At 37.2% G+C, this 18,408-nt stretch overlaps 1 protein-coding gene across 24 annotated transcripts in view; it reads right to left on the bottom strand.

Annotated features, from left to right (window-relative positions):
- The window catches only part of ebf3a (EBF transcription factor 3a), a 142,605-nt gene that overhangs the window by 25,644 nt on the left and 98,553 nt on the right, over positions 1-18,408 (bottom strand). For 6 of the 24 annotated variants that reach the window (XM_009306901.4, XM_009306905.4, XM_009306906.4 and 3 more), the window contains exons 8-10: positions 14,148-14,292; positions 6,339-6,472; positions 5,173-5,299 (exon numbers count right to left, since the gene is read on the bottom strand). In XM_009306901.4, the coding sequence (XP_009305176.1) occupies positions 5,173-5,299; positions 6,339-6,472; positions 14,148-14,292 (406 nt within the window). 24 annotated transcript variants of the gene reach the window in all.

Genomic DNA, 18,408 nt, shown 5'->3' with positions numbered 1-18,408 from the left:
TCAGTGCTGACACCATCACAGGGCTTTTTGGTGAGTCTCACAAAACCCATCAAGACCGTTCGGAAAAAATTACAAGGAATTACATTTCGTTCAAGAGAAGATGAACTATATTTAGGACCATTGGGAGTTGGAACATATTTCTTTTGACACTCGAGTGTGATTTTGTTTCTACAAATATTCATTCATTTTCCTTCTGCTTACTCTCTGATTTATCAGAGTTCGCCACAGCAGACGGAACCGCCAACTATTCAAGCATATGTTTTAAACAACAGATGCCCTTCCAGCCAATACTGGGAATCACTCATACGCTACGGCCAATTTAGTTAATCCAATTCACCCATAGCCCATGTCTTTGGACTGTAGGGAAAGCCTAAGCACCCGGAGGAAACACTGTGAAAACATGCAAACTCCACAACTGCCAACTAGCCCAGCCAGGATTCAAACCAGCGACCTTCTTGCTGTCAGGTGATGCCACCTCATTTATATAAATGTAACAAATGTAAATATTATATCAATTAATTCATTAGTGATTTCTTTCTCTTTTATTGTACTGATAAATGTTGTGTTTGTGTGTTAAATGTGTGACCCTGGACCACAAAACCAGTCATAAGGCATTTTACATCATCTGAAACTAAATAAAAACACCTTCCATTGACGAAGGGTTTGCTAGGATAGGAAAATCTAGAATATGAGGGTTTAAAATAATACAATTTTGAGAAAACCAACTTTAAAATGGCCAAAATTAAGTTCTTAGCAATACATATTGCTTATTAAAATAACATTTTGTTATATTTACAGTAGGTAATTTACAAAATATCTTTATGAAACATGATCTTTACTTAATATCTTAATGATTTTTGTCATAAAACCAATTTAAATCATTTTAACCATACAATGAATTTTTGGATATTGCCAAAAATATACATATGCCACATAATCTTCTATAACGCCCTCCAGTAAACTTTCAGTAGGAAATATAATTACACAGTATTAGCGTCTTTATATACACTCTGTATAAACTGTTTATTGCTTTCATTGTATCTACTTAAGGGAAATAATACACTGTATTAAATTCAGATTTAGTTATTTTTTTTATTTAAATCATTTTTTTCTTCAATTTTGTGTTTATTTTTTTATTTAAAATTAAAATGTCAAATCTTAATCAAAGATTTATAGTCATAAGAATGCCAAGCTCTGAAACTCTTAATAAAGTGTTAATTATAGTAAATAGCCACAGTCACATACTTGTCACAGTCCAGTGAATTTAATTCAATGATTGCTTGAAAAAAAAAAGATTAATTTATATGTGATTTATCAACTATTTGATAAACCCTATAAAACTTTAAACTGATTCAAATCTAAACCACAAAACTCTTATTTTAGAGGCCTGTTGTTTTTCTAAATAAACACTATCACTAAAGAATTTGCGTGTTAAATGTGTAACCCTGGACCACAAAACCAGTCATAAGGCATTTTTGCATAATCTGAAACTGAATAAATTCACCTTCCATTGACGTATGGTTTGCTAGGATAGGAAAATATTTGGAAAATATAGGAAAATCTAAAATCTGAGGGTTTAAAATAATACAATTTTGAGAAAATCAACTTTAAAATGAGCAAAACTAAGTTCTTAGGCATACATATTTCTTATTAAAATTACATTTTGTTATACTTACTGTAGGGAATGTACAAAATATCTTAATAGAACATGATACTTACTTAATATCTTAATGATTTTTGTCATAAAACCAAAACAAATCATTTTAACAATACAATGTATTTTTGGGTATTGCCAAAAATGTACACATGCAACATCAGACTATATTTTTGGTCCATGGTCACACATATCCTTACTGAAAATAGTATTTAATTGATATATTTAGCAATAAGCTTGTGCATTTATAAAATCACTACATTTTAAAGATCACAGTAATATATCACTCAATATATGGCTACTTTATACATGTAATGATCAGATTGCTTTACACCCCAGTAATAGATACCACAGCACTGTATTTAATTGGTCAGGATGTATCAGATGAGCTCGAGGGTGTGCCTGATTCACAAGCAAGAGGGTGGTCAGAATAAATGCTTACAACTCTTATGCAAGATCACTGTTTATACATTTTGAAATGAAACCATCAAATATCCAGCCACACAATTTAGCGGATACACACATGCAGAGCCATAACTAGGAAAGGCTTTTAGCATTTGCAGTTCAAAGCAGCTGTTTATGAACTAATTACAGGCATAAACTCAAGCAATTTGTTTCAATCAATAGCAACTTACAAGAGTTTAAGTACTGAAAATAGGTTAAGAGGAAAAAAACAGACAAAATCTAAGCTTTGTTTTAATAATATAATCATAATTACGATAATTACAAGAGCTGCTACTGTATGATATGGTTGCATATTTAGGAACATGCATTAATAAATATGCTTTGAAGGGAAATTTAATTGACTTTAAAATGTCAACCAGTTTGATAAAGCCTTATAATAGCCTGAATCCAATGCTGTGTGTGTGTGTGTGTTCTGATTTGCCTGTCATTTGTGACCTGAGAGAGAGGGAGGTGAGGCATTATGGGGATTGGAGTTCAGAAGATGAGAGGGATGGGGCGTGTAGTTTGTGACTTCCCTTCTTTAATTCAAGGGGATAATTAACTAAGTCCTCAAAATCTCTGCCAGTAATTATATCTCCTTACTGATGAGCAAGAACAAGGATCAGTGAGGGAAAACAAACAACAAACATCTCATGGAGACAGGCGAAGGTGGGGGTGACAGACGCTGGTTTGTCTTCTATAACGGCCTCCAGTAAACGTTCAGTAGGAAATATAATTACACAGTATTAGCGTTTTTGTATACTCTATCTATATACTGTTTAAGTCTTCCATTGCGTCTACTTAGGGGAAATAATACACTAATAAATTCAGATTTTTTTTTTTTACTTTTGTAAATTTTGTTTATTTTGCATAAAATTATTTTGTTTTTTAAAATTAACATCTCAAATCTGAATCAAATGAATTTATTTTATGTTATGTATTAATTTTGTTTAATTTGTAAGTGATTTGTCAACTATTTGATGAACTCTTTAGAACTCTTTGCTTTAACCTAAGTTCAGCAGACAGTATCATTATATGTTTCTTTTTAAATGTGTTCACTTTAATTTCCCTTCTTATTTAACGCAGTTTTGTTCCATTTACCTCATCATATTCGATTTGTCTTATGCAACAGAATAATTTTTTTTATTTAGGTTTTTTTATTTAGGTCTTTTCGATACAAAGCTCCTTCCGACTGGAACAATCTCCCTTCCTTTTTTAGATCAATAGGGTATATGCCAAGCTAGTGCAGTTCCCATGCTGATACACTTCCGGTGACCTGTTATTGTGAACTTTTTACCATTTTATACGGTTCCTTATACAGCATCGATGTTGTAATGTCATTAAAATACATTCAGTTAAATAAACTTTAGCATTTATTTAGTTGCTCAAGCGTAAAACGAGACAAAAAGCTGTTTACTCGCACGCGCCCGTCAGAATCGGCAGGCTAACGCAGAAGCTCCATTGAATATACTGGGGTAAAATAAATGCTCATATAATAAAGACATGGCGGGGGAAATGTAATTTAATGCAGTGCTTCTTGTACAATCAGAGACCCACTTTAAATCGGATATCACTCAGCTAGTGGAGATCGCTAATTTTTAAAGAAAACAGACCTTGAACGAACCGGATTTTGCATTGGCATTCAATTCGCCGGAAGCGCTTAACCCAGGTTACTGGCAAATTAAAAGTACTATTAGCATGCTTCGGCATATACCCCATTAAATCACTTCATGTTTTCAGAGCTAATTTTTTTTCTCTTCTGGAAACAACTTGCGAATGTTATTAATATTGTCTCCAAATTAAATGTTTATTATTTATTTGTATATCAAATTGTTTGTACTTTTGATTATATGTGTTGGCTTATTTAGGCTTTAGATTGTGGGAAGTGTTTGAGGTGGAGTGTGCTGCTTGTTTGATTGTTTGATTGTAATGTCAAGTGTATGTATGTTATGATGTGTTGTACTCTGTTTGATTTATGAACTTTTTAGGGACCCCCTCGAAAATGAGATGATTCATCTCAAGGGGCTATCCCATTCAATAAATTCAAATTCAACTTTAAACAGATTCAAATCTAAATCATCTAAATCAAACACTTATTTTGGAGGCCTGTTGTTTTTCTAAATAAATGTCATCAATAAAGAAAGCTGCATGTTAAGATATCGACTGACTGGCCAGCAAAGCAGCTGTTTTAGTTTCGGACGCAGCCCAAGATTGACTTTGGTCTGAAACGTAGTCATCACGGTCAGTTTTTGTTAGAGCTGATGACACATATGTTCGTCAAAACATCATAATGTGTGCTGAATTTGACACCGACTCCCTGTTTTGTGCTTATTAGCATTAGCACATGTTTCGTCCCTGAGTCTCTGCGGCTTTAACGATGGCAGACATTAATGTCTGAGCAGGTCTGGTATTAGCCGGCACCGTGTTCTCGGGTTTCATTATCGCAGGGGCTCGTTGGCCTCTGCCCTGCCCCTGCTGAGAGGGTTAAATGTGGGAGGGAAAATCGGCCCGCAGCCTCGGTGGGACTGAGATGGGGAACAGCTGCCTGGGGGGACCGGGGCCCCTTCCTCACCTCCCTTTCTCTCTCTCTCTATGTCATTCTCTCTCTCTCCCTCTCTCTCCCCCGGCCTTGACATTCCTGAGTGTAAGAGTAATTCCTGATGATTATCTCATTGTCCTACTCAATTTGGGATCAGACACACTGCTTCCAGGTCAAACATGGTGTGACCGTGTAACCTCCAGTATCAGCTGTACCGAGGGAAAGATTAGTCCGAGATCCACAATGCTGGTCACACATACATATGCACACATGAGTAACTTGGGCGACAAGAAGCACTAGTGTTTTTGTGCACAGGAGAGGACTGAGTGCAGGAGTCTAAAATGTGTTGTCAAGGTTTGAGATTAACTGGAGTTGGCAGCTGCCCCCAACTCCATTGCCCTGCCTTAGATGGAGGAGATATAGGGTTACAGAGGCATGCATCTCACACTGGTCGGGGTTCAGTACTTAAGGATGGAGCCAAACACTTGAATGGATGGAAGCTGCGCACAGTTCAACTGATCCAATTGCAACTCACCTGTGTACACAAATCGGCCCGGTGCACCTTTGCAGAATTGCTTAGACTTGTAGGACAGGGTGACTTCTACAACGCCCGGGATGTGTCTCGGAGGGGTCTGCACTCGGATGGCATGGGGTGTAATGAGCTATAGGAGAGAATGGATAAACTTGGTTAGGACCTTGCAAACTGCACCAAATGTTGCATGCATTTCAACACCTGGCAAAGAAATTGCAGCCTTTCAGGTAGAAACTAACGCCCAAGTGGGGGATTTCCATGTGTCTTGTTCATGGATAATTTGAACTGACTTAAGTCTCAGAATTGGGACCTTACCAACTTATAAAGACTGTGGACAAGCTTGCTTAGAGTTGTTGCATATCTGCAATTGCCCAACTGGTAAAATAACCTGTCAAACAGAGGCCATTCCTAACCGAACCTGCAAACCTTCTTTGTTTCCCCCTCTCCGCTTCAGAGTTAACGTCAGCAAATAGACCTTGGATTTCACTGAGCCCAGGAAAGGCCAAGGGGCAGGAGTCCTGCGAAAATCATCTCCATATGTCTTTCCTTCACTGTTTTCCTTGCTTTCCCTCGCTCGGCTTTTCCCCCTCTGAGATATTTCACCCCTAATTGTTCAATTGTTTTGCAAGACCTCACGGTTCGGCAAGGAACGCAGCGGAGGCCTCTGTGGACTTATTGTGGGGCTGTTTAGCATGCAGTTTGTTTATCTAACTCCTTATCTGCTCGTGTGATTAAACTAGGAAAAGAAAAATAATAAAATAAAATCGAATAAACAAACGCTGATTGGCTCGTTGAGGCTCCAACCGACAAATATATGCCAGACAGCTTTATCAACTCATAAAGGAACACACTAACCTGAAGTCTTTATTAGCTCCGAACTAATTACGACGCAGCTTCGGCATCCCTTTAGTTCACTCTTATTTATATGTTTATGTGGCGTGAAATGAACAAAAAGTAAATGTAAAGAGACAATAAATGGACGGCGGCGTAATTGCATTAAATCCGTAGAAGCAGGGCTTCATAAACTGTGTATAATCACAGTTTTCACGTAATCACTTTTTATAGAATCTAATGAAGTTCATTAGAAGGCTGTTACGGAAACAAACGGCCAGGCCAATATCTTGCGCATAGCAAAATGAATTATCTCGTGTTTTACGCCAAAGTCTTACCTCACTCCATACTAGCATGGTGCCAAACACGACCTGCAGTCCATCGAAGAAGTTGTCGCCAATGATGATGACCGTGGCTCCTCCTGTGGTCCAGCCTTCACTCGGGCTGATCGCCTTTATGCACGGGGTAGCTGCTTATAACAGGACAAAAAACACAACTATCAGGATCCCGTTTTAGTATAGACACGCGCTAGCCACATGCAGATCACTCTCACTCTGAGGATAATAGAACCCTGAAGTAAACAAAGCGTGAATGATTTGGGCCACGTAAAGACAAAAGACCTGCGGTGTACACCAGAAATCAGCTATTAAAGCGTTCGCTAACACAATGAGAGGGAAAAGAAAACATTGACTGATGCAGCTAGTGGCCTTCCAGCAGATAAACCGTCGTACGTTACTGATGATTAAGCATCGTGCACGCTAGGACCGTCGATTTATCTGTCTGCCTTTCACAGATCTGAGATCAGTCAATCAAAAGGTCGTGGTGCAAAGCAGGGATGGCACAAGCACAAAATCGCAAGATTTTTCAGGCATCCACTAATTAGGTCAAGCCTTTTTATTCGCAAACTTTGCCTTTGGTTGAAAAACTTCCAACATTTTCCTGTCTCCAACCCCTTAACCTCCTGTAGTTTCTGTCATCTTTTCATAATGAGCACTTTTGGCTTTTTAGGGTCTTAAAAATCTTATTTTAGATGAGATTTGTACGATTAAGGTTTGGGTTTGAATGGCTATCATGCTAATGGTGACGCACACGTGTTCTTGAATGAGAGAATGAGGTCATGTTTCTGACCCCGCCTTTGTCGTGAAGTTAGCCAATGGCTCATTAGCATACATTATCGTACCCCCCTCTACTTCTATAGAGTAGAGAGGTGCTATCACAGTTGTAAGCGGTCGGAGGCCCAGGGCGACTCAACCCCCCGTTAACATCTTAGCGCTGTGTGCTTTGATCAGCTTTTCCTCTTCACTCTGTTGACTCTGTTCCACCACCCCCTCCAAAGCACCTTTTAAATACGAACTCTCGTGCAAAGAGAGCGCAGATACAGCAACACGCAGCTAATACTGTCCAACAATTCAACCGCAACAGTAGCCCTTCACCTTGAGCTGTTTTCATTTTATTTTACGACTTTCCCTCCCCACACCCTTTCGTTCCTTTTCTGGAGTAAAAAACAATGCCATTGTGCTTTTAGATTTTAAGGTCTCAGAGAGGTTATTAATAATGCACGGAAGATGGTTGGCCTCTTTGGAAACCCTCTCAGCTTAGAATCTTTACCCTCCATTAAAAATGTCTGACATCATTTTCATCAGCCCACAGACTCTGACATCATTTTATCACCAAGAACTATTCAATACACTTATGTCAACACTAATGCCACTCTAACAGTTTTGTTTAATGGTTTTAATGACAACGTCTTATTGACTTATTTGTAGTCTTTTTTTATTATTTCAAAAGCCCGGTGTGGTTTAATATTGTTAAGGATTATGGTATTAAAATTGTCAATATTAATAATAAACGATCAATGAGTTACTGATAGTTATAGGTGGGCATAGATTATTTTTTTTAATTTAGATCAATCTCACTGAAATCTCAGAATTAATCTAGATTAAAATGGCATTCAGAATATGTGTGCTACCCAAATAATAAGTAATTGAGAATGGGCTTCTCAAGCCAGGTGGCGCATTAGACCAGGGGCTCATCTCCTGTTTCCAAAATGCATCACAAACTGCTTGAGAAACTGTTCTACTACGATAATCGGTGATGAAAATAAATTATTTTCAATAAGATGTACTTGTGTTTACTAACTGTTCATTCAGTTAAACATGAATTTTGAACTGTAGGCCTACATAAGCTCCAAACAGCAATTTTTGATCACCTTAATCCAACTAATTCATAACTGAACTAAACAGAAATGAAATTAAGACATGTGGAGTATGCAGATATTAGTGGAATTATTGAAGTAAACACCGCAATCAAACTATTATCGTCATGTAGGACTTTTCGCCATATTTTCCGACAAGATCCACAGCTGTCAGTAATGGACCGCACACACACACACAAAGGTTTTTTCTGTCCATTTGGCATGCGTTATTAAATTCCATAACACTCTCACCAGTCCTTATACTCCTTATTTGCGTCTAATACCCCAGTTTGTCACGGGGGCATGAATGAAATATTCATGAGTGAATGTAAAGCTGCCGTTAAAGTCACCCAAAATTACAGGAAACTCTTACATGAAAGCACTTCACATAAACACATCAATTATATTATTGTCTATTAAGGTAAATAACTAGACTACAGATGTCCATGTAAGCAAAGTCAGTAGTATCTTCGAAGTAAGTGAAAGATCCAGAAGGGCATCCTGCTGATTTGATTCAGAAGGGCACTTTTTTGTCTGACGGCTCACCTGTCAGGTATACATCTGCGCTAAAATATGAAGGTGAAAATTATCATAGTTTGCATAGAATAGACCCAACTCAACTTTGAGGATAGATATTTATTTTTTATCGCCCGATAAAGAGTCTCGTGTTAACGCCGATAACAACCCACCACTACTAATAATTTAATAGTTATAAGCTAAAGGAGACCCCAAACACTCATGATGTTCTTTCAACCTAAAACTATGACAGTCTTTTGGCTTCGTAATACTTTGGCTGAAGTAACATGCCACTCTAGGACAGGCTATGTGCCCAAATTTAATACTTAGGGTAAGGGATTTGTTCAAATACCTATTAAGCTCCTCTAATAACGCAATAAATGATATATTTATGACCGTTACATGAGGTAAACCTGCAGGGTTAAGCCCTTTTGTGTGCAGGTCTTTCTCTCCTCCTGCTTCTCTGCTGTTCTAGTGGCCCTAGTTAATCAACATTAGGTATTGTTGTGTAGAACAGCCCAGACAAGGCAGCTCTCTTTGTTTGCCTTAATGTTGGACTAGTGGAGGTTATATTTACTCATTCCTCTCAGCTCCCTGAAGCCCTGAGCTCTCACACTCACACACACACACGCACACACACACACACACACACAGAGAGGGAGCTTGCCCTTAACTAGAGCTGTTGACTTCATGCTAATAAGTTCATACAAATTTTCATTTCTGAGGCTTGGGAATGACATTTGCTTTTCTTAATTGCAGGCAGAGCGTTTGAAAGAGGATCAAGTCTCCAAAGACAGACACGACTCCTCATAGGGACTGACCTTCATCAGCGCAACCAATTATAGCAAATCATTCACCAAAAATTACAGTAAACAAATTTACTTTGTGTAGGTGAGCAGAAGGAAGGGTCTGCGTGCACGCGAGCGTGTGTGCGTCCGTGTGCGAGGCGAAAGCGGGCCCACGAGAGGGGCAGTCTGGCAGCTGTGGCCTGAGATCACCACGCATTGCCTCGGAATTCGCAATGCTCCCCCCCTTCGCCCCGCCATCCCAGAGAAAAGGGCTGCCAGACTCTCCCCTCTCCGCCGCGGAGCATTTGCATACATTCTGCGTGAATATAGAGAGGGAACATGTGTTGAATGGGAAGCATAAAGGAGTGAATTACACAGCCTGTGTTCGTCAGCTAATGATATACGTGCGAAATGCACTCAAGCGGATGATGGAAATTGGAGAAAGCAGACATGGTCTATGGCGGCCCGGAGAGGCCAAGTTCAACACTCCACTAGGAAGTGACGGGCAGGAACGTGTTTTAACAAGGGAGAACAATTTAGTTGGGGATGTGGCTATAGGGCTGTAATCTGACGAGCATGCTAACGTGTTACCTAAAATATGCAAATTTATGAATTCATAGCATAACTTGATGACCTAGTGCATTTGCAGAAAATATGCAGAACTTTTCTGTATGAACAAATAATAGCTTTCATAATAACACTTTAAATTATAATAACTATATTATTATTATTATTATTATTATTATTATTGTTGGTTGTATTATTATTTTTATTATTATTATTATTATTATTATTGGTTGTATTATTATTATTATTATTATTATTATTATTAATTATTATATAAAGGTATCATTTAATTAAAATAAAATAATATAGATGTATCCCAAATATTATTATTGCATTTAAAATATTACAAATATAAGTTCATTATTATTTAAAATGTTATTAATAAATATTTCAAGTTCTATCATATTATTTAATTTAAAAGTGATCATAAGATATTATTATTACTATCATTATTATTATTATTATTTTATTATATAAATGTATTGTTTAATTAAAATAATATAGCTGTATCACACAAATTATTATTAAATATAAATCATTGCAAAAAATAGGTTCATTATATCAAATATGCTATTCATAAAAAATTATGTTATATCATATTATTTATTATTTAAAATGATTTATTTATAAAATGATGATAAAATTTAAAATTTTATCGTTTTAAATATGGTATTAATACATATTTTATGTTCTATTATATTATTTAATATTTAAAGTGATTAAGATATATTATTATTAATATTATTACTAATGTTATTGGTATTCTTTTTGGTTGTAGTAGTAGTAGTATGATTATGATTATTATTATTATTATTATTATTATTATTATTATTATTATTATTATACAAATGTATTGTTTAAATATAATAAAGATGTATCACAATTATTATGACATTTAAAATATTACAAATATACAATTATTATCGTTTCAGATATGATAATAATAAATATTTTATGTTGTATAATATTTAATATTTAAAGTGATTAAAATGCAGCTTTATTGCTTATACCCATTTCTAAGATGATAAATATGGCGTACTATTTTTTACAGTGTTAATTGGTGCACATATTTCACTTTTTCTAATTTAATACAAATGTAGTGTGTGCATGCTAAAAAAATCAGTAAAGGTTGTAAAATAATTCTTGCACATACATGCATGGCTACATTTACTGAATATATTTATTGTAGCAGTTCTTTACGCTCAGTGAAATTGCTGGCTTTGTTTCCATGGGCTTCCTCTGGCTGAAGTGGATGGTCAACAAGCAAGACTGCGAGCGTGTGTGTGTGTGTGTTTTCCCGTGTGTATTGTTTACAGAACACCACGGCGTCTTGGTGTGAAGCTTTAATCAGACTTGAGTCGTCTTCCATGGCAACATGGCGGCCGGCGTGTTTGTCACCTTCTTCGCTGCACTCCCCAATATTGAGGCACTCTAACAGGTCCCATCCTGCCTGCTGCAACCTTCCTTTGTTCCAGCGCGTAAAATGTCTTGTAATTGTGCAGGGGATGTCCAGATGGCAGGCTGATCCCGGCGCTGATGGGATTAGAGCTCTTACCTCACGTCGGCCCATCTGTCCTCTCTAACTGGCTACGGCCTCACAGACGCCGACCGCTCGTCTTTATTGCATAAACCTAACAACATTACCGCCACTTGGTATGCAAATCAACCCAGAGCTGTAGGCCCAGACCGGAGGGGGTGCAGCGTACATGCGCCGCAAGAGAGACTTTCTCTTTCTTGCTCTAAATGTCTTCCTTCTCTTTTCTGTCTTGTGCATCCTACTATTCCAGAGCTTTCGCAGAATCAGTGCTTTCCAAATCTGGCAGCGCCTACATTTGGGAGGGGGTTCTCGATTGTGTATGTTGTGTCTGGCTATGTGCAGATGGGGCTGTTTGGACGGGAGTGTGTGCGCGCGCACGTTCGCGCCTGTGTGAATTCGTACATATGTTTCTGCATGGCGTATCTAAATGGCGCTAATGCTAAAGAAACCCTCCTATAGTGTGCGCTTGCCTCTTTCTCCTCCCCCAGGTTGGGTTCTCCAGCTGTAAATAATGAAAGGGGCTCATGTGCTCGGAGAGTGAGGGTCCGCTGGGCCATGCGAGAGGGAATTACTTTAAGTTGAAGATCAGAAGGCAGAGTAAATTCACTGTCCGGGAAAATTCGCCTGAATTAGATGATTAGATAAAAGTGTGAGAGGAAAGGAGAAACGGTAGGACCTCCCCGTGGCCGCTCTCTCAGCTTGCATTTATCACTTTCAAGAATGTGTTTCTAATCTAAACCACCCTCAAACCGCTAAGACTTGACCATAAATATGGACGAATTTATATTTTACGACTATATATCCTGTACACGTGCGCTAGAAACTCTCCTACACCAAAATGGAAAGAGATGACAGGTTGAACCTTCTCTCTACTTTCCCTCTCAGCCAAATGATAAGTCTTAAACGCTCTCCCGAGTTCACAGGAGTGATTAAACATCAAGTTCGGCAACTGTCAGACGCTCGGAAACTCTTTCTTTCTGTTTTAACGGCCCCCCGGTTGCCATTAAAGGGCCAGATATTAGATAGGTAGCTGTAATATTCACTACGGCCCAAATTCGCCATCAGGGGCGGGTGAAACAGCAGGTAACTAAGTGGTGAGAGCGTGTGCCGTTGGGTTTTTTAAGGAGGAGGTGTGCTTTTAAAACAGTCGGAAGTTTAAAAGAGTTGTCGGGAATATCGCCACCACTTGTTACAGAGCTGTCAGAATTCACCGTGAGGGCGAACGGATTCATTTAATGACTCGAATATCACACTAATAACAGAGTTTTTGATTGAAAGAATAAAAATCTCAAGTTACGAGCAATCCGAAGCATACGTTCTCAATTGGCTAACAATAAAATACGACTGCGGATGAACTATACTGTGGCTGTAAACATAGTAATGGAAGCTTAGAAAAAGATTTACAATAAAATAAAGAAGCTTTGAAGATAGATAGCCTTTGCAGTGTTTGGGTTGGGTCGTGTTTTTTCTCTCTCTTTCTCCCTCTCGGTCTCGTGGGACTCGTGCAGACGAGGGGAGAGGCCTCAACCTTCTTAATTGCTCTCCTAATTAAAGGCGGTTGCTAAGGAAAACACACCTACTATTAAGCGACTACAGCGGAGAGACAAACAATACGTCAGCATACCAAACACTCGGGCGCTCAGGGCACAAACGTTCAATTACGCTACTTCTGTACTGCATGTCGACAGCGTTAATGCGAGGAGCCGAGAAATAGAAAACAAATATTTTTGCTGGGGTTTTTTGTCTCACACGAGCAGGGATTTGATGCGATTTCTCTTGCATCATTAAATATTACTGGTGCTTGGGTGGATATGGTAATTACGGGCTGATTAAGACAAAGAAAATACTAATGTTATGTTTTTAAATGAGCAGAGATTATGTTCTGTTTTAATGCTTAGCCCAGAGATTTGAGGACTGAAGTAGAGCGATCAAAACCCAGCTCAGTTTAACAAAGCAGCAAAATCTGAATTTTACCATCCAGTGACTCGCTTTATACCTTCAGCAAGTGAAGAACTCACCACAAAAAAAGGTGTAGTGATAATTAAAATCAAGCACTGATTAGAGAAGTATGTTTTTATGCAGCGGATTTGGAGTATTCATGGTGAAACGTTTTGAACTGAGCGTTGGGTTGATAAAAAGTATATTCAAGATATATCAAGGTGCTTGGTGAATATTTAGCATGCACTGATTTCATATTAGCCACCATACATGATTTAAGATAAAATACATGGCCCAATATCATTCACACAAATAGCAAAAAATAAAAATGACTACAATAAAATCCAGCAGCAACATCATCAAATCTAAACTAAAAAGATCTGAAAGTGCTGATCAGTGAATAGAGAAAGCATGGATTTCTCTAAAAGATCAACTAGCCATGTTTTCTCTAAAGCTAGCATGTTTGGTGAATGAGCGGAAGGAGCCGATGTGGATGACTAAAAGAATGTGAAGTAAAAATGAGAAAAAGGGAAAAGGGAAAGGCAGGAAACAGAAGGAGAAAAGAGAGAAGCGCTGCAAATAATAGTGTTATGGGAAATGTGCCTACCATTCTCCAGATAAGGAGTGGCCGTACCTTCTGAGGGGTCAAGACGGCGGGCTCTTCTGCCGTGTTTTGAGTTGTTGTGGACAAACATGTTGTCCGACACGGCCAACACATGACCGTCCACATTGACTGTTGTCGATACAACGACCTGTGAAGAAAACATAACCATTATTTGCAGGCATGTTTACAATGGGAAGAAGTTGATTTACATTTATACTGTACATTTTTTTGGACTTAGTCTGAAAGTATCATTAAACATCAATTATTTTAAATTTTTAGACATTCTAAATAATACTGAAAATAATAAATATACATAAAAATATCTATCTATCTATCTATCTATCTATCTATCTATCTATCTATCTATCTATCTATGATCCATTCATCCATCCATCCATCCATCCATCCATCCATCCATCCATCTATCTATCTATCATTCCATCTATCTATCGTTTCATCCATCCATTAATCCATCAATCAATCCATCCATGCATACCTTCCTACCTACCTACCTATATTAGCATTGATGTACAATACTATTTGTACAATTTTCTTTACTTAAACTTAGCATTATAAAAGCCAGTGTTGGGCAAGCTACTTGAAAAATGTAGTGAGCTAAGCTATTAGCTACTCTACTTAAAATGTAGCTTAGCTTAGCACTTAAAGCTACTCTCTGGGAAATGCAGCAAGTTAAGCTAAAAGCTATATGGCAAAAGTAGCTTAGCTACATCTAAGCTATTTTTGTAAGTTTCGTTTTTAAATCAAAGCAAGTTAAAATCAAGTCAGTCATATCTTAGTGATCAATAAAACTGTCATAATTGTTCAGTTCAGTTATTTACTACAATTAATATGCTGAACTAAACAAAGTTTATAACAGCAAAAACAAAAAATCCAATAAAATCAGACATTACACATTTAAAATACTGTAGTAATTTATAGTAAATGATAATATTTAGGAAGAGCATTATATTGTGTATATATTTACAACTCTACATTAATGAATTAAACTACATAATGTAGTATCATTAGTAACTATCATGTAGGCATGGGACGATAACCGTTCTCAAGGTTTACCGCGGTTTGGAAAAGTCAAGGTTTTAAAACCACCAAAACTTTCTGTTATGACGTTCCTACGATATATGTAAGTTTACATGTTTTTTTTATTTTATTTTTTTTATTTACGTGTTTTTTACGTGTTTTTATTCACGTTTTTTACTACTATTTTATTTAGTTTTTTAGGGCAACATTATCTCCAGCTGAAAAGGACGCTTCATTCTCCCGAAATATTTCAAATAGTTTATTAATTTTGTTTCTTAAAGTAAAATATATTGTGTTCAGTCTGGAACAATTGTTTTTTTTTTTTTTTTTTTTCCCCGAGACATTTAAAAACAACATATTTTAGAGTAGTAATTACAATCCAGTGATAGCGTGAAACCGTGATATTTTTATTCAGGGTTATCATACCTTCAGAATCTTATACCGACCCATGCCTATACGAACTAATAGTAGTTGCTTTAGTATACTTTAGCCATTACTACAGTAAACTATATACTACTTCTAAACTATATACTTCTATGGTCACAAGTAATCCGTCTTCAGAAAATCAGATGTTACACATTTAAAATCCTATAGTAATTTATAGTAAATGGAAATATTAAGAATGAGCATTATATGGTATATATATTTACAACTCTTCATTAATGAATTACACTACAGAATGTAGTATCATTAGTATGTTAATATATTTTTTTATTATTTACGTGTTTTTACAACTATTATTTAGTTTTTTTAGTGCAGCATTATCTCCAGCTGAAAAGGACCTTTCACTCTTCCAAAATATTTCAAATAGCTTCTTAATGTAGTTTCCTAAAGTAAAATATATTGTGTTCAGTGGGGAAAAGTACTTCTCGAGGTATGGTTACAAGGAATCCTGCTTCATAAATACACTGGAAAAAGCATTGTACTAACATTATAGATACAGTAGATAGAACAATAGAAAGACAAACATAGCAATGGCAAAATAGATCCATTATTTTACATTAATATCATGTGCGTTTTTCTTGCCAAAAATATGAACACAGACCATACTTGGAGCAGACTTCATTCAGCTAAATGAATCATATGGCTTCCAAAAAATATCAGGCTCTTTTTTTATGACCAGAGGCCTTTTTGACTACTTAAAGGCCAGAGAAAGAAGAAGGACACTTCTGAGGGTTTCTGTAGGGTCTTTATCAGAAACTCAGACTGTTTTTTTCTTTTCTTTTTCTGCTGCCTCTTTGTTGTGGGTCTTATTTGTGAGAAAACGAACACAAAAAGCCTTTTTTTTGGCCTGTGGTGTCGACTCAACATGAGAGCAGGTCTCAGTACAGTTAGCGGATGAACCCGACGCGCCTCTGATCAGTAGGGTCCTTTGGACACGGACACACACGCGCCACACACACACACTGCGTTCCAGCCTTTTGTTTGTTTGACTTCTCTCCTCATACCAGCGAGGCTTTATTTTGAATGCTGACAAGCGTGCGACCACTCCACACCTTCGAAACAATAACCGCAAACACATTTGCCTCGCTAAGCGCTGGAGCTTGAACCTGTGCCCATTGTTTATTTTCCTAGCCAAGCAGGAGGGAGCGAAACAAGGGAAAAGTTGCTCGTTTTTGCAGTCTTACTGGGTTTGGTGGAACAACTCCCCATTGGCTTCACATTATTAAAACAATAAGTTATAGCACTATAATCCGAAAAGAGGAGTCTGTTTTCACACCTAAAGCAACGAAAGATGACTCGTGCAGTTCAATACGCTTCATGTAAGCTGGCACGCCGTCTGACTGCTAATAACCCAGCCTGAAACCCGAACGGGCTACTGTTACAGCTCAAATCTGGTAGAAAAGTTGCGATATAAATAATCTACAGTGACCGAGAGAGCTTAACGATCTGCAATTTAAGAAAACACATGCAATTACAAACAACGCTAGCAAATTAAGACAAGATCAGTTTGACAGCATACATGTAATGATTTTAAACCACACTGAACTGAGCTAAACTGAACTGAACTTAAACACTAAAAACTGAACTATGCTGTTCCAATTACTATGATCATTTATGTGAAGCTGCTTTGACACAAGCTACATTGTAAAAGCGCTATACAAATAAAGCTGAATTGAATTGAATGTTGCAAATCCTCACAACAGAAATGCATTGAAAAACGTGCTGCATTTTCTCACAACGCAAACAAATAATGAAAGCACTGCATTTTTCATAACGCAAACAAATTAAGAAAACGCCTGCATTTTCTCACAACACATGACAATAGCACAGAACACAACGCAAATGTTGAAAGGGGGACCCTAAAACGTGACAGACACGGCTATTTAGGGTAAGATTATTTAGGCTAATAAAATGCTAAATACAAGAGAATCATGTAATTAAGATTTATTTATTTATTTATTTTTTAAACTCACTTTTCAAAGATCACCTACAACTTTACTGAGCTATACACTTATTTCATCTGGCCGCCATTATGAAAACAAAAGCAAGGCTGTGGTGGGAAGAAACCCGGTATTAGAGGACCAGCACTGTAAACATTACTGCAAGCAAACTACAAACCTCCAGCTGTTGCCGCAATTTCAAAGTACAGATGCGGTGTAAACACCACTCTAATGTAATTCAATTAAGTTTAGTTTTAACAACTAAATGCGTAATAATTTTTAAAATTTGGTGGCAAAATTCAGTATTATGGCAAGTCTAATATAGAGAAAGAATCAATTTGTTAACTTGAGTTTGATCAATGGCATATTAACGTGTGTTCGGGAAAGATAAAGTTAGCTAACTAGTGCAATTCCTTTAACCTAGCTAAAAATGAGGTCCGATATTGCTTTTTATTTTCACTCTCAATTCAGAACGGACATTCGGGTCACTCGGAAAGCAGTGAAATGATAAATTTGGGTCACTTTCTCTTCGCTCATGAGATATACAGCCAACAATACGCCATTATGGATGCCGTTCATGTGTGGCTTCAGGCGATACTTCAGAGTTTCTTCCCACCGCAGCCTCACTTTCGCTTTTAAAATGGTGGCCGCGTGAAATCAGTCTATACTTATGGCACAATAAACAATCCCAGCTTGGTTCATCAAATTTTATTGGTCCCCTTGAAACATTTCAGTTGTGCTCATTGCTTTTTGCGCTTAATTTTTAAAATTCTTACGTGCTTTTTTTATGTTTGCGTTGAATCTTAAATTGTGTTGTCTTAAATTACAGCATGTTAAACTCT

The sequence above is a fragment of the Danio rerio genome, chromosome 12 (assembly GCF_049306965.1).
Source record: "Danio rerio strain Tuebingen ecotype United States chromosome 12, GRCz12tu, whole genome shotgun sequence".
Lineage (NCBI taxonomy): Eukaryota > Metazoa > Chordata > Actinopteri > Cypriniformes > Danionidae > Danio > Danio rerio.
This window is presented reverse-complemented; position numbering and strand designations above follow the sequence as displayed.